The 20,721-nt window shown below is 43.4% G+C and overlaps 1 protein-coding gene across 4 annotated transcripts in view; it reads left to right on the top strand.

The window, feature by feature from the left end:
* The window catches only part of GRIPAP1 (GRIP1 associated protein 1), a 68,758-nt gene extending 54,827 nt beyond the window's left edge, over positions 1-13,931 (top strand). For all 4 annotated transcript variants that reach the window (XM_026676322.2, XM_026676321.2, XM_087956744.1 and 1 more), the window contains 4 exons: positions 675-803; positions 1,247-1,340; positions 8,665-8,819; positions 13,277-13,931. In XM_026676322.2, coding sequence (XP_026532107.1) covers positions 675-803; positions 1,247-1,340; positions 8,665-8,819; positions 13,277-13,372 — 474 coding nt within the window. In that variant the 3' untranslated portion in view covers positions 13,373-13,931. The remainder of the gene's footprint in view (positions 1-674; positions 804-1,246; positions 1,341-8,664; positions 8,820-13,276) is intronic.
* Positions 13,932-20,721: the final 6,790 nt, after the last annotated feature.

Consider the following 20,721-nt stretch of genomic DNA (forward strand, 5'->3'; position numbering starts at 1 on the left):
AACTCCATTCAGAATAGGTACAACTTTATTCACCGGACAGGCAAAGCATCTCTTGTCTTCTGGATTGAATTTTGGATTATTGGTAATGACCCAGTCCATTACCACATCATAGGCCTTGGTTCAGCAGTTCCACTACCTCACCTACATCCAATTTATTTCACTGACTGGAACCAGTATAACTTTTGAGTTCCCCCATGCACTTACTAGTGAATTTATTTTTTGTTATCATCTGGAAAAATTAGACAAATGATGTTTAATGATGTTTTCCCAAAGGTGTGCATAACATCTCCATGAGGAAAATGTACTGTATGTTCTTATCTCTTTAGCTTTAAGATCGCAATCTTTTTCAATTGGCAGCTTCTAGTCATGATAAATTACAACTTCCATAATTAATTCCCAGTTACTTTGCCACTTGAGGAACTGCTTTCAAATGCTTTAAATGGAAAAGGATAGTTGGTAGTAAGAGCCAGATGTACAGTTTCATATGTATAACTATAAAATATTTTTTATATACAGCACAGATGTCTATGATTGTATAAAGAGGAAACATGAGATAAATGATTTGCCTGGTTGGTGGAAATTGAGTTCTTCTGCAAATGAACTGAATTGCGCCTGTAGTAAAAGGCCTGAATGTCAGAAGTGATACATCTGCCTTTTACCTTTTCTACCTGCAGTCAACCACAGGAAGCCCACAGTCACAGTCGCAACCTCCACGGCCAGCCGACCTTTCAGATGAGGAGATCTCAGAACTGTTCCAGCGGCTGGCTGAAGTTCAGCAGGAGAAGTGGCTACTGGAGGAGAAGGTATAAAACTCCCTGGGTTTTAGGTTTGGATTTTGTGAGACCCTGGGCTAGTCAGTATTTCCTGGACTTTCCACAGTATAGACCCCCTAGTTTGGAAGCAGGCACACAGTGGCCTTGGCCTGCCTTCCCAAGGGCCCATGTAGGAGTCCACCAACTTTGCTTCTAATCCTGATAGTGTTGCCTGATCTTGACTTTTGGGGTTGTGGCTGGGGAGCTGATTCTGAAAGACAGATACCAATTCTGAACTTTTGGGGGAATCAGCCAGAAACACAGACAAACTCTGTGAGGTGTGGGATAAAGAGAGCAGGTGGGGAAAAAAAAGATTGGTCTGCCCCATTTAAGAGACATTGCTTGAAACTAGATGATTCCCAGGTCTAAGAATAGCATTGGCCTTGTGGGAAGCAGGCTTGGCAGTAACAAATAATGCAATCTTTCTCGGTTAGGTGAAGCACCTTGAAGTCAGTAGTGCCTCCATGGCTGAGGACCTATGCCGGAAGAGTGCCATTATTGAGACCTATGTGATGGACAGCCGCATTGGTGAGAACTGTAGTCTTCAGGAGGAAGCAACCAGAAAGTTGAGGTTGCAGGGAAAAAACAGGGGAGTGAAGGCTGAAAGCAGAGGTGATGTTGCCTGTCTAATGTCAGTCTGGCTGAGCTTCGGTGAAGGTCTTCTTGTTCCATTTTTGGATTGCATCTTATGATGTGAAATGAGAGCTTGGCATCTCACAATTGTCTGTGGTGTATTTTCTAAAAATGGTTAAGATTCCCAAGAAATTAGAAAGTGAATGTTAGCAGAATTAAACTGTAAGGAAGAAAGAGTCCGCTCCCAAGGGATTAAATGGACCAAGCATGGGTTCTACTCTTTATCTCTTGGGCACAGAACTGATGTAATATTAGGGAGATAAAAACATAAAAACACTGAAATTCAAAATAAAAATGCAGGATCATCAAGAATACCTCATCCCTCCACTTTCTCTCCAGTTGATTAAGCAAGAATCTGGCAGGTTTAAATTAAAAAAGATTATGACTGCAGAGGAAAAAAAAATATGGAATTGAGTGTATAATGTTGGATAAATCTGGGTGAGGAAAAAGGGACCTTGGACCTTAACTGTGCTCTCTTCACCTAGTATATTTTCTTTTGCCAGTATCCACGTTTATTGAAAGAGATTTCTAGAATCAGCGCTTGAGTACTAGTACCAGAAAAGAGTCCATGCCCAATGATTTTTATTTCTGAGTAATCCAGGAGAGGTGGAAAGAAACCTGTAGACTCAAGAAGACAATAAATGATTCAGGTTGTTTAATTTATCTGATGTTGCTTCCATGCCAGACTTGGCCCACAAAAGGGATTTTTCCCCCTGTGTCTTAATGTGTACTTGATGGTGCCAAGTGGTTAGGGACCTTTTTTTTTTTGCAGCAGTGACAAGGTCTGCAGCGTCTGCTATCAAAGCATATTAGTTCATCATCAAAGTCCCAGACAAAGGGAAGAGGCAAGGAGCTGCTCCCACTCAACCATCCTGCAGTATAAAGGGAAAAACACACTCAGGTGTTTTAACACTTCCCTTGTTTGTTTGTTTGCTTGCTTGTTTGTTTGTTTGTTTGCATGGCCTGGCTGTAGCTTGATATCCCAATAGCACTTGGTGGTTCCAAGACATATATTTAGCTAAGTCTTTAACCCATTGTTTCCTTTGACCTTCTTCAGGAAGCTCTAAGTTTTTAAAGCATTTGATGATGGGTGTTGTAATGACAAGGCAGTCGAGTTGTTTGATCATGAACAACTGAATCATGATGATCTTTATTGGAGTCTAGTCTTGCATTTATACACATTTTTAGTTATCCTCCATCACTGGTTAACTTTGGTTACTGCTTAACTTTTGTTACTGTTTAGCACAGTAATCCATACAATTAATTATCTCTAGTTAAAGTCTAACATATGTTTACTTCCTCTCTCTAATCCTCCTTTAGATTAGTGACTTTGTTTACCTGAGTTGTATTTGCTTGGAAACATTCTTTATCTGAGGTTTGCCATCCGAGATTGGAACATTCCTGCAATTACAACTCTACAGATGGGGAAAAGAAGCTGCTTGGGAGACAGGGGACATATCCTGCTCATCTGTATGCTAGGCTTCAGAGGGTTAGAACCCACAGGTTTTAATGGCAAACTTGGAAGAGTAGTCCGTTTTTGAAGCTTAGAACTTCCCTAGGAAATGACATCCAGTAGCTATGTCTTTCATACAACAACTCTTTGTTCCACAATCTTTTGGAAAGTGAGTGATGAAATTCTGCAAGTTTGATCACTGGGCCAGATTGCCTGGATACCCTTATATGAGTAGGGCTGGATAAATCTGCTTAATTTCTGCTGCCCTCTCATATCACAGGCTTCTTTGAAAAAAATATTCTTGTTTGGCATTCAAATATGTAGCTTAGATTGGTGTGTGGTTGATATTATAATGCAAGAGGGAACCTGTTGCCCACATACCATGTAGAGAATGTTTAGGGAGGCCCCTCTCTCAAAGCGTTCTGCTGGGTTGAATAAGCTCTTTCTGATAGTTGTGTAGTGTTATTGATGTAGAGACTTCTATTGGTTCTTGTGATGTGTTTTTCAGGATACGGGATTTTGGTTTCTGAAGCGTTTGGGTTGAAGTTACTTTCATTTATGATTCTGATGAGGCCGGATGAGAAAAGTACATGTTTTGGAATGAGTGTCGCATGGCTGATGTAGGATCTGCATTCATACGGAAAACATCATGTAGACATAATCACCCATTTGTATGCAAGCACCTTGAGTTATTGAGAAGCAGCTCCATAGAGGAATCTACCTCTCTTTTTACAAAGTTGCAGGTATTTCCCAGACTTCCTTTGCTTCTCTTCCATCTACTCGAGTTTTCCTTTCTGGAACACTAAGGTTTAAACCAGGGGTGTCCAACCTTGGCAACTTTAAGACTTGTGCTGGCTGAGGAATTCTGGGAGTTGAAGTCCACAAGTCTTAAAGTTGCCAAGGTTGGACACCCCTGGTTTAAACAGATGTAAGGGTGATCAATGATCTTGAATGATCATCAGGAAGCAGTGGGCACTTTGATCTTCAATAGATGCTTGGCTTTCAACAGATCTCTGCTATTGTGAGAGACTGACAAGTCCCATTTCCTAACCAAAGTAAATCCATCCTGCTGAATAGTCCTTCCTTTTCTTAACCTGTCAATTCTGTGCTGTCGCTCAAAATCACACAAACCTTGCTGGCAGGATTAGAAGCTGCTTTTAACTCTTTTTTTTCCCCAAGTTAAAGCAAATACTCTCAATTCATTAAATTTACTTTCAGTTCATGCCATATGCCATACACTTTACAACATACTTGACTTGAATCAATGGACTGTCCAAAATGGACTGCTCTATCTTATTAACAAAATAGGGATTTTACAGGTTCAGAAACTGAAGAATTCAGGATTAGTGGCCATAATGCTTCCAGCATCAAATCGGTGAGGAGGAGCACCTAAGCTGTTTACAAGGTTAAGAGGATGCCATTTTAGACATATTTTTTCTTCCTGTCAAGAATGAAACAGCCAGGGAAGGAAATGTGTGTTTGTGTGTGGCAGGGGGAAAGAGGAGGGGGAGTGCTCACTAAGATAGTTTTTAGAGTTACCTTGGTTTGTGGTTAGTGTTGTGCTCCAAAGGAAACTCTTTCCTGCCCAAGAATGACCCATGAAAATGGATGTGAAGTCAGCAGCCAGCGTTTGAAAAATGTTAAGATTCCGCAAATCATTCAGGAAATCATTTGGGAAACTGAGTCACAAACCCAACGTGCAGCTTGCTTTCCCAGTGCTCCCCCTGCTGGCTGTGCCCCGCAGTTTTCCCCAGTCCAGTCCCACAAGGGACTAATTGTCCGTTGCCTCTGCCGGCCCCTCCTCAACAGGCTCCACTGCCCTTAGAGCATCTCTGCCACATAGGATCTGGCTGCTGTTCCGCTGGTGGATCAGAACTGCAAAGGAGCAGGCAGGTTGCAAGGGGTGGGGGGGGGTGGGGATCATAAGGAAGAAGGGGTGTCTTAGAAAAAGTCTGCATGCTCAGGTGAAGATCCGTGCAGCCACATCGTCAAGTGATGGGTGGTGGTGGGGGGCATCCTTTGGGCACGTGTTTTGTACATCCACATTGAATTGTGCTATGGGCACGAAACAGAAGTCAGCTATAAATAGCTTGTGCAGGGTCGCCTTTGCCTCAGCTTTGCAATATACAACTCAGCCAGTGAATATTTCATGAATGCTAAAAATACAAACCACCACCACCACCTCCTCCTCCTCCCCCTGCATCTCGGGCTGTTTCCTTTTTGCCTGATCGGGCGGTCATTCGCAGCCTGATTTGCCCTCCAAATCTTTGTAATTGAATCTAGCTCCATATTCTAATCACTTGATTCCCAGGGCCCCAGAGACTTCACAGAGTATTTTGGGTTTTTTTTTTTGGTCTTGTCTTAAAATGCAACTACTCCGACTTCTGTAACACTTTCAGATCTTTGCCCAAATGTGCTGTGCCAAAGTGAGGAAATAATGGACAGATCTTGTAGATTGAAACCAAATGCCAGCAAGAGGAAAGGAAAACTTGTGGCTGTGTAAGGGCACAGTAGTCTAATGGCAGCAATCTATCTCCTTATGGCCTAAGTCCATTAGATCTTATCCTGTCCTCTTAGACTATAGCGTTCAAACTGTGCTGTTTTTCGTTAAGATCACAATAAAGTGAGTGAAAATTTGACAGAAGAGGGGGTTTGAACCAAAATGCTTCTAAAGAACATTTTAGGAAGCCCTGCTAGTAGGCTTCCTAACGCACTGGCAGAACTTTTAAGAATCACGGCGTATTCCAGAGCAGGATGGCAAATTATGGATATTTTCTTACCCTTTCATTGAATGCTCATGAGCACGGCTCACAAAAGGGATTACTGGCTGCTAAATTGGGCATTTTAAGAAATGCGATTTTCCTTTTCTGAAAACGAAGGCATGCTCCTAGCTACTAACGGCCACTAAATTGGATGAGCTGCAAGGACCAAGTAGAATGAAAATGTAATTTTTGCGGTTGCTATTGTTAAAGTAGGGATCCTTGTGTATGTGCAGAATAAGAAACTCAAAAGAGGAGTGTATCGTTTCTGTGGATTTCAGAATTCAGCTTTTGCAGAATCAAATGCTAATTTTTAAACCGTGTGTGCTTGCTCCTGTTAAATGGCAACATGTGGATTGTAACTTGCATTGGTGATTGTTACCCAGTGAACAAATGGAAGAGCAGAAAGATGTGATGGGCACTAAGCTGAGTCAGGAGAGTTGATTCGATAAGGGAGCTAGATTCAAACCTAGGATTCATGGCCACCATCTCTTCTGTGAGGCTTTGTGCATGTATATGGCAACACTTACTAGCGTAGCCAAGGGACAGGAAGGATTTTGGTATTGAGAGACAGCTGGATTGATGAAGGCTGAAAGGGAGAACAGGCAGAATTGATCTAGATGTCAGGGTTGCTTTAGTCCAGCATCAGTCTTGGAAATCAAGGCAGCAAATTATATTCAACAGCCTTGGGAGGGAGAGCGCAACCTGCAGGCCTTTCCCCACTGGTCTTGGTAAAAAGGAAACAGGGACACCAATGCTCAGTCTCCACCACTTTCTACATTTTAGGGAAGCTGATGTGAAAATGTCCTTCCAAGTAAGTTCCCTCCGTTTGGAAAGCTGGAAAGGTTGGATAGTTGGGGTTTAGAAAGAACGACCCACTATGGATTTATGAAATCAGCTCCGATCAGGACAAACACGGTCAAGAATGAAGCTAGGCAACCAAGTGAGCCTGGCATCTGGCAGGACATTGGTGGAGAATGGCAGGCAAATTTGAGGTTGTGGTTTCTTCAGATGAAATAGTGGTTATCCACATATCTCTGCACTGGCTGCTTGACCAAGTGGCAACCATAAAAGGCTTAATTTTATTTGGATGTTCCTTGAAACTGGAGCTGTTCCCCAATATATGGGGCCTGGGTTTGGTCAAAATGCTTTGACTTGAACTCTTGTTTTGAGAAGAGCGAGTTCTACAGCAAAGAGCTCAAGAGCCTTATATCTTGTTGTACTCCAGGCACATTTGTCATTGTTTCCTCATCCTTATCTCTGCAACCCCATGATCCAAACAATAGGCTATACCGTCACAGAGCCATACAGACTTCCCTTTTGTTGGAGTTATCCGTCTCTTGGCTCTGGAAAGCAGTGAAACTGCAAGCAAATGTGTTAGCTCCCTCCATCCTGCACCCAATTTAATTCCTGTGCCCCCTTTTTTCATGCTAGTTTCTTACAGCGGGATGGAGGCTGGCCTACTGCTGTTATTTCTTTCCTGCTGCTTTGCTAATTTCATGGTTGAACAACTTTCAGCTTTCCTGCATAGAAAAGACCCCACATTCATGTCAGGTCCCTGATGGGATTAGATCCGGCCCAAACTCCAGGAAAGAGAGCTGTGAGTAATGGTTAGAGGCACAGGGAGGTGGTGACTGGAGGATAAGTGCGAGTTCCAAAAGGGAGAATTGAAAGGTGGATATCACAGTTGTTGCTGTTTTATTTACTACTACAGCATTTAATATTGGAAGTCGGAGAGTGGGGTGGATTCCACAGTATTGCTAGCCCCCTGCTTGCAAGTTCTCCATTTCGGCTGCGTTTTCTAACAGTAAATAGGACTGAGAATAAAGTTGAAAAACTTTACAGTGCTGCTTCTTTCCTTCACTCATTCTCACTTAAACTAAGAGTAATTTTTCGTGACCTCACTCTGAATTGGCTCCCTAACATCATCATAGAATCAACTCTTAATTGGCTGTGGAATTAAATGGTACTACTCAAGCAGATTTTGTTTGCTTCTCATAATTCTGATCCTCCCCTTTTGGAACGTGGAAACTCATTCTCGATAGAGTCCTGTCAGTCTTGTGAGGTAGTCCATACAAGAAACACAACTAGGAGTACTAGCTCTATCTTTGCTGTAAGGTTACATTAACAAAATCTTGCAAGTCTAAAAGTCCCACCCCCTTTTCCTCACTTTGATTATCCTGAAAACTAGGGTGGGTCCCCTATGAGCCACTTTTGCTACCATTCCTCCTTCAGACTCAACTTTCATTTATCAGACCGTTGTCTAGGCAGTTGCACTTCCTCCTGCCTTGCAAGGTCATTCCCGCATACCATTAACAAGTTCAGAGGAATAAAAGAACTATAAACACCAATCCATTTAGTTCAGAAGCTTGGGGAAAAGAACCAACCGTTGGTCGGTCATCTATCTTCCTCCCTTCAAAGGTCATTTAAAATAAACCTCTGGTTATACGCTTCTGAAAGGTCACCAAGGAAAGAGCTCTGGGTGGATAAGTGGGGGAGTCTTCCCCAATTTGGTACCCTCTGGATGTGATGGGCATTGATTCGCAAGTTTTCCGTCATCCAACACTTCTAAAAATCACCAAATTGGGAAAGGCTGCCCTGCCCAGCGGGTGGATACAAATTTAATATTTTATGAAAAGGGGACCCAGAGCAGAATTTTAAAGATGTAAATGTAAACTCGTTCCCATAGCGTTTTTAGGCTGGTTTCTCCTGGGGATGACAGACTTCTTAGTCATGATCTCCTTCATTCTAAGGAGTGCTCTTCCGCAAAATCACTTTTCAAGAGAGAAAAAACCTGCTGTTACAGGGAAAGTAATGTAGTTATTCATAGGAAGGATAATCCGATAGGTGACTTCTGTTTTTCCTCTTCAAATGGTGTAGCCCAGATGCTCGGTTTCCACTGCAGCCATAATTTCATTTACACGTTCATTTGTAACTTCTTTGTCACAGCTTTCTCTCTCTCTCTCTCTCTCTCTCTCTTTCTCCCTGCCCTTTTTCCCTTTGACAGATGTGTCTGGGGCTCATGGGCAGGTGGATCGAAGTAGCCTAAGTAGTGTCCTGCGAGATCTGGTGAAGCCAGGAGATGAGAACCTGCGTGAGATGAACAAGAAACTACAGAATATGCTGGAGGAGCAGCTTACCAAAAACATGCACTTACAGAAGGTGTGTAAGGGGACCCCCGAGAAAAGGCTTTTTTTTTGGGGGGGGGTGAAACGGGGACTGGGCAGAGTCGCCCACTGAACTGCAAGGGGAGGAAGAGAGGAGGGATTCTGCCTAGGAGGACCAAGCAAAAGGCATAAAGCGACAGGAACCCTGGACTTTCAGAGTCCCGAAAATGGAAATGGCCATTCATGCAGGATATTTTATCTCACTTACCTGGAAGATGCAAAAGTGGTTCTTATGAAATGCGGATTGTGATGCAAACAAGAAAAGAAAAACCTCAGTCAGTAAAACAAGCAACATCACTTAAGAGCAGACTCCATAGTCCAATAGAAGCAAATGGTGAATCAAGGCCATGCTGTAGCCACAACAAGCCAACATTTTGGGTGAATGAATAGACAGGTTTGATTTACTAAGACTGAAATCAAATGCTGGGCTGCGCTCTGCAAGGAAGGCATGTTCTAAGTGGCTTTCCACAGCCAAGAACGCCTTCTCTCATATCTCTGTGTAATGTTTTCTTCCCAAAGGGGAGATGTTGGAGAAGAGCTCCCTGGGAACTTATCATTCCAACTTATTCACTTGGAAAACCCCAGGATTTGGGGTAGGAATGCTAGAGCAAAGGGTGTATTTTCCCTAAACAACAATGTTCTACGTTAAACACATGCTGCTTTTCTATTTCAAGGCAAAGATGGATTAGTTCCTTGGCCATTCAAAGGTACCCTGGGGACCGCACTCCAAAATATTATGGTTGAGGCTAGGATAGAAACTAACCTTGGATTTTATTTCACTTTAACTACATTCAAATGTGGGTAAAATTAAAAATAATTCATACGACTGCTTTCCAATCGTGTATTTAACCATTTTCTCATTTATTAAAAATGATCACTTGGGGTACGTTTGTGGAGGTCCCCGGGGATCTCATTCACAGCTTTCAGGCATTTGTATATCATGCCGGGGCCTCGGACAGTGCACGAGTCTTCCCCAGGATGGTGCTGTCAGCCTATGCAAACCCTTGCTGTTTGCCCATGCTGGCTAAAGCCTGTAGGAGTTGTAAAGCGAAAGGTTGAAGGGTATCGGGTGGCGTAATTCTGGCCTTCGAACAGGCTGGCATGGAGTTCTGGGAATGCTAGTTTGAAGGTGTCTGGAAGTCACCAAGGTAAGGAAGAAAAGGCTGCCCCAGGAGGAAAGCGAAATGGCATTGCTAAGTAACCAAAACGCGGATAGTGGCAGTGGGGGGATTATTTGGAACAATTACTTTGGAATAAAAAGTGTGAGCTAAGACACTCCTATGTGCCTTTGGTTGGGATCCGCATGGTTACCATCAGAAGGAGACAATGCTTTTGATCGCAAAGGTCTCCTGTAAACAGAAGTCTCTATTGCTAGTGTCAGCTTCCCTAGAGGAAGGCCCGATCCTCGCCTGCTCAGTTTTATAAGTACCCTGTCATTTTGCATTTCAGCTAGATTATTGCAATCCTAAACTATGATGCCCGGTGCCAACATCCATAATTGAAAAATATTCTGAAGTTGCTCTATAGATAATCAATGGCATCCCTCCCTTAGAGCTATGATGATTGTATTATTATTATAATTTTGTGCGTGTCTGCCCTTGAATTAGTCTTGAACTACCCTGTGCAGTTTTCTTGGTGACATTTTCAGAAATAGTTTGCCTTTGCTTTTTTTCCCTAGGCTAAGAGAGAGAGTGACAGGCCCTAAGTCATCCGGGTGGCTTTGTGGCTAAGGCAGAACTAAAACTCTTCATGTTTCTAGCCTGTACCTTAACCACTACATCATACTGGCTTTCACTATTGCTAATACTTCAACTATTTTCTGCTCTTTCTGATTAAAAGAAATGCTCTGTACGTTCAGAAAAACAGAATTGCCAAACCAAAAAAATAAAGTTGGCAACCCAAATGATCAGGAGCAGTGGTGGGATTCAATTTTTTTTTACTACCGGTTCTGTGGGAGTGGCTTGATGGGCGTGGCAGGGGAAGGATACTGTAAAATCTCCAGTCAGAGGTGGGATTTGGCAGTTCTCCGAACTACTCAAAATGTCTGCTAGCGGCTCTCCAGAACTGGTCAGAACCTGCTGAATGCCACCTCTGATCAGGAGCAACTCCTGGTAAACAAAATACAGAAGCGACTGGAGAGAACAAAGGGGACCCAGCGGCCTATATTCAAGGCACAGCTACAATCTAGACATGATGAAGGAAGCCACAGCAGCCTTTGCCAAACATAAATTCCCACCTGATGTTGGATGATAGCTGCCATGATTCCTGCAACAATAGGAATTCTGATCCAACACTATGAAGAAATCCATAGTTGGGAAAGGGGTTAAGACCAGCAACCAGAGAGGGAAAATTACTTGTTATGAGGTATAGGGCTTGTTGGACAAATCCTCAGCAGCCTGTAACTTGAAAAATGAGGCTTTAGGGAGAGTTCTTACGGAAGGAACAGGCTGTTGTGGTAAGTGAATAGGAACAGAGAGGCTCTTTGCTGGTTGGCTCCCGAGTTTATGTATTCTTCACCCTGAGCAAGTGTGTACACACAGCTGCTGTAGCAGCCTGGCCATTTATCTTGTTTCTCAAGCTGCAGATCAAGGTGACTGATGAGGAAGAGAGGCAGCGAGAGCCCAGCTTTGGCACCAAAGGGAAGCTAAGGGAGTAGCAAATTTCCTCCTGCCTGAACACTGTGGTGACCTTGAAGGAAGAATTCTTATCTTCATACCCATAATCTGCATTTTCTCCAGCCTTCCTTCTCTCTGTGTCACAGATGGGCAACCATCCACATTCAGAGACAAGATCCTGGGGGATGCAGTTGCCTTTGGGAAGAGTAGCTTAAGGGGGGTGGGAGGTGGGATTTGGATCTTGGAAATATGTCTGGGGGTGCAGGAGAGATATCTGCATTCTGGCCATAGTGGTGATGGTACAGCAGGCATGTTACTTCCTGGCTGTTTGTCATTTAACACCCACTGCTGGGCTAGGCCAGATTATAAAGAGTGCTCAGCCATTTTGTTTGTTTGTTTTCCAGCGATACAAGTGATCTAATGGTGGGTTTTCAGATAGGTAGGCAAGAGTCTGGGTAGAAGAGCACCCAGATCCCTTTGGAATGTGCTTTGAGCTCCTCCCTCCTCCCCCCCCCAAAAAAAAAGTGACAAGAAAAATCCCTTAACACACGACCCACATACAGTATTTATGCAGTTTGTCAAACTTACAGAGAAAGACATTTCGAAGAACTAGATAAGATTTATGCAAGGTAGTTCTTTGAGAGCATTCCTCTTAGCCACGGCATCTCAAAGGATACTCCATATTCAAAAGGAGTATACTTCTGAATATCAGCTTATCTAGGATCAGACGGCAGGGGAAATCAATTGCTCTTTCTCTGTGTCTACTTGGAGAACTTCCTTGCTTCCAATAGCTAGAAACAGATTGCTGGGTTAGATAGGCTTCTGTCTCATCTAGCAAGGTGAGTCTTCTCTTGCCTGCTTTTATCACGAAAGCACATGCTGAGGTAAGAGAAAGAGAGCCACCCCCCCAGCGAAAGACTTTGCAGCATATTGGGGGGGTTTCCCCCCCCCCCTTCAGCATGAGCTTGATGTAGAATCTGATCTTTCCAATGTCCTAATGGAACAAGGGGACAAAAGAATGATGTCAGCGGAAAGAAGAGGCTATTTATAGCCGTATGTCTGAATGGGGAGGGGAGCGAGCATCCTCAGAGGACAGGTTGTTTCAAGGTTGGGGCTTTGGTGGAGCAGTCAGTGTGGGGCAGAAGAAGGATGCTATCTTGGCACCGTCCGTGAGGATCAAGATGCTAGTCTGGGAGGAAGTCTTCAGATAAGCCAGCCAGCCATGCAGTGGCTAGCTGCACTGAGTAGGGAGGAAAAGATAAGGGGCTACATGGCAGAAGTAGTAGTGTGGCAATCCCAGCGATGGCCTGTAGGGGGCACTGTGCACTTGGGAAAGAAGCTGTGGGCAGGTAGAGCGGAGGGTAGAAGATGGCAGCTAGGCTAGGGCATGAAGGCCGGTTCTAGCTCTCCTGGTGTCCAACACTCTGCGAGAGAGAATGCGATCTGAAATGCATCTAATCCAGGTTTCTGAGCCACAGTGCTAAAAAGGGGAAGAAAATCTTGTTTTCAGGGACTTTTAAGGGAAGTTGCTTTTTTTTTTTGCAGTCCAAAGCGTCCTTTTCTTCTCTTAATGAAGCATATGGATTGCCACTGGTTCTTTATCTCTTTGTTGGTTTGGGTTTGTTGCTTTCCAGACTTTTTTTTTTTTAATTCAAGCCCAATGACGGATCAATTAGCAGTTTTTAATCGGGAGAATGAATTTGTGCAGAATGAGCATGGCTGGAAAGGGATAGTCTGTATTTTGCTTGGCAGGGCATGCTTCGGTATACCATGCCTGCTCTTCGAACCGGTCTCCTTTTCCGGCTCCCTCTCATCTGATTTGCCCCTTTTCTTCCAGGATTTGGAGCTCCTTTCCCAGGAGATCGTCCGTCTTAGCAAAGAGTGTGTCCCGTCTCCTAATGCTGAACCACCTGGCCTGGATGATGCTGTCTGAGCTCAGTGCCACCTGTGATGCCGTCCTCCGTTGCTTGGCCCTTGGCTGCGCTGCTGGTGTGTGTGGGGTGGTGGAGTGGGGAGGGGTAGAGATATTGGAACTTTCCTGCCCCCCCTCTCTCTGGCCGGACCATTTCTTTCAACTGTTATCAGAGGGGGGGGGCAGGCATTTAACCCCGCTACTCTTTTCCCCCTTAGTGGAACACAAACAGCAGTTTCTCCCTTCATCACTGTTCTCCTCGGGCCTTCCCCCCAAACAGATTGATTTCTTTCGAATCATGCACCTACTGATTATGCTACCTGCCTCTACGTGGACCTGCCTTTGCTGCCCCGTAGGAAGCCCTGGGCGGCAGTAGCCTGTCTGCAGTTGGCACGGTTTTTTTTTTTTAAAAAAAAGGTTGCATGGCCAATTGCAGCTTTATTTTTTTGAGGTTGCCAGTTTTGAAACTGCCTCCCTCCTTCCAAGGTTGTCATCCCTGGTCCAGAGGAGTTGCCCCATGGAGGAGGAGGAGGTGGAGGAGGTGGAGGTGTTCCTGCCGTAATAAAGCTCCATAATCCATTCTCAACGTATAGCGGTCCTGGGAGTAACGTTCAGTTTCCTTAAAAGCCTCTCTCCCTGCATTCTTCTCCGCAAGCTGCATTTGTGAGTCTGTAGCTTCTTCTGAGTCATGGTCATACCACCTCCCTCATTTTGCATGTCTGGTCAGTTCTGAAACTCGCTGTTTCAGATATATATATATATCTGTATAGTATTTGCACTGATTCCCTCCCAGCCGGATGGAGCCCAAGTGATACAACCCAAAAGCACTTGTACAGGGTTGCAGCTGTGCCCCTTTTCCCAGTAATAGAGGTGGAGCTAAGGCGACGTGTTTACCTTGCTTACAGTGACTTGTACAAGGCTGCAATTGATGATTAACTGATAATGCAAAGAATGGTGGGTTGGGTTTTTTTTTTGTTTTTTGTTTTGGAGGGGCTTTTACTCTGTGCATGGACATTGCTTTAAAATGGGCTTAAAGATCTGAATTGATGGGTACTATTCTAGTAGACATAAACTGGCGAAGTCTCTCCCCAGGCCATGTTCCATCATCTTCCCGCCCTTTTTCCCAGTCCAGGGTAGGCAAAGGGTAGCCCCGGGCCTAATTTCAAACCAGACATTTCAGAACTGTGGCAGATGTGATGCTGCTCCTTGTTGATAGCTGGCTGGATGGGAAGAAAAAGTAGTATTTGGGGGGGGGGGAGAGAAGTGAGCTTCCACCCATTTGGGGCTCTGACTTGACCTAAACCTGGCCCTACGCGTCCATTATGACCCACCAAAGACTATGCCTAATAAAGACGTGCTGATTTACCTCAGTGGGTAAAAGACTGCCCATCCCCTGCCCATCTGGGTCCTCAACCACAGGGGTCTCCAACCTTGGCGACTTTAAGCCTGGTGGACTTCAACTCCCAGACTTCAGCCAGCAAAGCTGGCTGGGATTCTGGGAGTTGAAGTCCACCAGTCTTAAAGTCGCCAAGGTTGGAGACCCCTGCTCAACCAGATCCAGATACACAATCTCTGCCATCCCCTACTCATTGTAGCTCTTACCTCTGGCCTAGTCCCCTATACGGCTCTGTGGGAAAAGAGAGGGCTGATGGTGTTTGGGGCTCAGAAAGTGAATCTCTACTGGCTGTTAGAGCATTTCAGAAAAAGTTTGGGGTCCTGCTTGTTCTGCTGTGTGGCCAGTCCTCGGGACATACTACTCAGTGCTAATCCAGCATTTTGGAGTGTGAGAGGAGAGCTTAGGAAGTAACATTGGGCCTTTCTTTTCTGGAATTGGCAAACTAGACATTCCTATGGCAGTTTCTCATCCCTGGGTGCTCCATACAAAGGAAGCTTTGATGGTACTAAGGGGGACAGCTGGTGGGGAGGTGAATCTCTCCTTCCCGTAGCCGCAGTAAATGACATGGATTCATTTTGTCAGGATTTATTGAAGAGGAAACTTAGCTTCTATCAGACTTCATTGCAACAAGCAAATCAGTCCAAACACCCAAAGCAATATTTGGCCCAGAATTCTCTCCTTAAATTGGGCCTTTAATTGGAGGGCGGGGGAAGAAACAATCTGTGACCTTCCTACTGTTGCTCCCAGCATCCCTCACTATTAGACAAACTGGCAGAGGCTGCTGAAAGTTTATTGGTTGTTTGATAATGGAGAAGATCTGGTACTCGGCAATGTGCATGAACGAATCGCACTCAGTCACTCTGCTATAAGAAAATATTAGTTGATTTCACCTCAACGTTTTTCAAATTCACCTTTTTTATATTTATTCAAACTTTGGGGGACTAGAGGCCTAAGGCTTAAAGGAACACATAGTTGTTTTCTTATCAGCCAGGCTTTGAATTGGAAACCCAAGACCAGGGCTATGAACCAAAAGCCTCCGACTGCGTGGATGATCGGGCCCTAACTCCATCCTTACACTGTTAGTTTTGGAAAAAACATTTTGCTCTCAGCTTTCTCTTCCACTTGCCAGATTACAAATGAACAACTCAAGAAAGTAGCAATTTAGGGAGAAGGAAAGAGGTTGCACAAAGCTGTATATCCTTGACTGGAGATTTTATTTTATTTTTTTGAAATTATAGCAATTATTCTCAATGCTTCTGGGCTATAGAATCTCTGCTCAAGCTGGACTGCTGAAACAAAAAAGGGCCATTTTCTGAATGAACAAAAAATATATCCTCCTACCTTCCTATGTACTCACAACCCAAGTGCAACTTGTTCTTAAAGTACAGGTGGCAGTCCTCTGTTAACAACTGTCCTGTTTAACAACTGTTTAAAGCTACGATGGTCCTAGAAAAGTAATTTTATGACATAGCAATGGCACTTGAAAAGTAACTTTATGACTAGTCCTCAAACTTATGACAGAGTGACTTATGAGTGTTGCAGCACACACCCACACCCACACACACACACAGTCACAGGATCACAATTTGGGTTCTTTGCAATCGGGGCATTTATAATTGTTGCAGTAGCCCACGGTCACATAATAGCCATTTTGATACATAGGCAGAAAGACACACACACACACACGTTACATTTTAAACAATTATAAGCTAAAATACAAACTAAAATAGAGTGAAAGAGAAAACTAAGGAAAAATTTAAAATGTAAAAAGAAAAAGAGTTAACAGAAAAATAGAAAAGAAAGCGAAGTGATATAGAGTGGCTTCCAATATTCTTTATAGCAGTGTAAGGACAATTATCAATTGACCTCTAAAGTTAAATCACAGTTCTTATATCTAATCATAAAACTATAAATTATAAGCTTATTTTTTTCTTCTTTACACAAAAAAGTCCATAACGAGTTTCCATTCACCAATAAATGTAGATATTGTCTTTTCTCTAATCAAACAATTCAGTTTGGCCATTTCAACAAATTATGTCATTTATATCTACCATTCCTCTGTCCTAGGCCTTGCCAATTATTTAAATTTTTGTAACATGCTTGCATGTCTTGCTGCAGTTATCATATATAAAAACAATGTTCCACGCCTTTTTCCCAACTGCTTCCCCCTCAGTCCCAAGAGGAAAAGTTCTGATTTCAGCTGAATGCTAATCTTTGAAATGTTCTGAATTGCTGTCTTTGAACCCAACATTTTCTAGCTTTTTTGCACGTCTACCAAACAAGATAAGGTAACCCTCCTTACATTCACGTTTCCAATGTAAATTTGAAATATCTTTATACATTCTGACAAACGACATCAGTGGAGAAGATAGTGGTGAACTCACAAGTCACATGATTGTCTCACTTAACAAGCGTGTCACTGACCAGAGTTGCCAATCCCATTTAGTATGGTCATTAAATTAACCTGTATATTTCAGGCTCTTTTCTGCCATAATTGTTGGTTTTCAGATGATGAAATTGAGAAGCCTGAATTTCTCTGATAAATGTTTCCTAGTCTTTTTTTTCCCCCATTGCTTACAACGCCCCCGAGTAGCTAAATAAAACTGGGTCTTTGATCTGGGGGAAACAACAACAATGAAATATTTATCCATGCATCAGGAACTCAGTGACATTCCAATGAGTGGGTGTTGCCAGCTGCAGTGAAGATGCAAATTGTAGTCATCCGTCCTGGTTGCATGCTTTTCCCTCCTGCTAATGGCCCCCCCTCCCCATGTAACTATTGGGGTCTGATTAAAATAGAGATGCACATATAAATAGTTTTTTCCCTAACATGCTCTGTTGTCATGCTCTTTTTAAAACAATATGAAGATTCTATAATAGCAAACAAACAAACAAACCCCAACTTGGGTTAAGGAGGCTATGCAGGTGGAGATGAATCCATTTTCCACGATTCTCACACCGAATTCTGTGAGACAGAAAAAAAAGTTGCTGCTCATTTCTAGGAGAAACGAAAGACGGTATCCTTGGAGCAAAATTGCACACGGATAGTATATGACACTGATAGTAACTTTGGCCTTAGAACTATGTAATTGGTAATGGCATTGCTGGCTGCTTGGCAGAAGCATTTTTCATCGTCCTGCTCATCCTTCCTTATATCTTCTCAAGTCCTGAATTCACTGAGTGGTTTTCCACTAAGCACTCTGACATCCTACCCCTTTTCCCACTTTTGCCTTAATAGTGGGGACAATAAGACCTGTCCATCAGGAAGGTTGTAATAAGGATAAGGTTGTAAGGATTTCAGCAGCAGATTCTTTGTGGCATACAAGAACTTGGAATGTGGTGAATGTCAAAATGTGTTACCGAATGCCTTCTCTAATCTTGACTCCGTCCAAAAAAGCTCTATGAGTGAAGGAAGTAGCTGATGCGTGCTGAAATATATAAGCAGAGCCATCCACAGAAACGAGAAGCACCATCAGTTCTTGTTCTCGACACTAATGAATCCAAAAATGCAATGATGTCCTACTTCATCGGACACAATTTTCACCCAGCTCTTACTCTGCACAGTAAATGAGGAAGAAGGCAGGAGAAAAGTGCAGCAATAAATGGATAAAAGGACTCACAGGCTCTGCACAGGGAGAGTCAAAACTAGGGCAGGTGCTTGATAAACACCGATGAGTCTTAATTTACAAAAACATGCCCATTTTGATATAACCACAGATTTCAGCAGTCTGAGGTCTAGTGGGAAATTGTATACTGTATTTAAATTCTCTTTTTTCCCCCCCCCTTTTTAAGCCCAGTGGTAAACTAAAGTTAAAATAGCAACATCCCACACCACCCACTTGTCATAGTGAGCATTAGTAAACATGTAAACAGTATGATCCAATCTTAATATTTCAGGTGGGTGGTTACTTTTATAGCAAATTCACACACCAATCAGGCTGAACTCAAAGGATCCTACTGATTAGCATGTTCTGCTCTCATCCACCACCAGTGCCTTTTATCAGGAGTTTCATCTGCAGTTTAGTTTAGTGCCATGAAAGCCTTCATCTGATAATGTGGGCAGAGGAGACAGTAAAAGTTGGCACTGCTATTCATCTGAAATGCTTTATTATTTTTTCTCAGCCTGCATTTTTAACAGAATAGCAATAGCACTTAGACTTATAAACCACTTCACAGTTCTCTGCAGCCCTCTCTAAGTGGTTTTACAGAGTCGGCATATTTCCCCCAACAATCTGGGTCCTCATTTTACCCACCTCGGAAGGATGGAAGCCTCAGTCAACCTTGAGCCAGTCAGGATCGAACTCATGGCAGTGGGCAGAGTTAGCTTGCAATACGGCATTCTAACCACAGCGCTGCCAGAACAGAAAGTGAAATTGGGGTGTCTTCTTTCCGCAGAGAAAATTAATGCTTAATTTCTATGCATCGGGTGGCTGTACAAAAGGTATTGCCCTAAAGAAGCAACACCGTAGATAACAAGTTCCCACCAGTCAGGAATCCAAGGAGGAGGGAAAATGCACTAACTAGACCAGGGATGTCAAACTTGCATCGTCACAGCAGCGTTGATTTTTTCCCCCTTCGCTAAACCGGGTGTGGGCATGACAACCGTGTGATGCATCCGGGCCGCGGGATGCGAGTTTGATAGCCCTGAACTAGATAGAAACTAACAGATGAAGCTTTTCCTAACACAGACATGACCTAATAGTAGCTGCATCTTTTGAAGGTTCCCTTCCATATATTGTACCAGAAGGAAGGGAAATGTGCCAGGTGTGGATTTCTTTGGCAAAACTGACCTTTGAACTTGAGCTTTACAGAGGATTTGTAGCCCCCAGAGCTGGGTAATTACATAATTCATGACAAACAAAAAATTGCACATTTATATTTTTACTCTTCATTGTTAGCTATGTTTTTTACTCAAAATTTCTGGATTCCCGCAATACAGGAAATCACAAATTAAACATGGGGCTGGATTTGGTCAATCCTCTAGGAAAAAATGATATTGGCAAGTTTGTGATTTAGCGTGTTGTGCAAACCCAACCATTTTTTTCTGCTCCCAAATCTGCTAAGTAAGTGCCTGTAAAGGCAGTCACTGGGCCTGCCTTTCCTTGCTTGCAGATAGTCTGTGCCAGAGCATTTGTCAACCTGTAAAAGTGAGGTAGGATGAGAAAACTGACTTGTACGCTTCAGGAGAAAACCTCCGATGTGGGCCATGGAGAGAAAAACATTCTCATACTTGAGCCCGGAGTCTGGAACTGCCACAGGGATACAGTGGGATGGTACAATTCTGTTGAAACAAGAGAGGGCGGGTTGCATGCAAAAACATATTAGGAGTTGTGACAGCAATCTGGTGGTCCAGATAAGGGGAAAAATGCCTGGATCAGGGACAACCAAAAACTTCCAATGAAAATAACAATTGGGACTCAAATTTCCTGGCCCTTCTCTGCTTGTTTCAGCACACTGCTTGGCAGGCAGGGTAGTTAGCGTTGTGATATCCTGTTTGACAACCAATATTTTGCAGGGCAGCTTGCAGTACTGATCTTAGCCAGTAACTGCAACATGGGTTTTATGCTGTGAAAAGCTTAGGCTGCATAGATCACTTTGCAGCACCGTAATTGGTCAGCCTTCAGCTCTTCTTACTTGCTGCTGACAATTCTACCTAAAAGAAGTCATGGCTCACATTTTTTCCCCTAAGACTACAGGTGGCCTCCCAAGGTTGCTTTGCCTTTCCTAGAGCCGCCTCTAACCAAGCATCAATGATCAGCAACTGCCCCATGAAGACAAACAACAATCACATGCAAAGTGAGGTGCAGAGGTGCAGACCTTGAAGTCCTAAATCTGCATGTAGCCTTGAGGTATGGATTGCAGAGACTCCCATTGTATTGGGTTTTTCCTTCTGCAGTTAATGTAAGTAATTTTTTTCCTGAATCCATACAGTTCTTTTCGGAGAGCTGCTCATCACATGCTACTCAAAATCCAA

The sequence above is a fragment of the Notechis scutatus genome, chromosome 2 (assembly GCF_049901735.1).
Source record: "Notechis scutatus isolate UNSWTSFEM ecotype Mainland chromosome 2, rNotScu1.2, whole genome shotgun sequence".
Lineage (NCBI taxonomy): Eukaryota > Metazoa > Chordata > Lepidosauria > Squamata > Elapidae > Notechis > Notechis scutatus.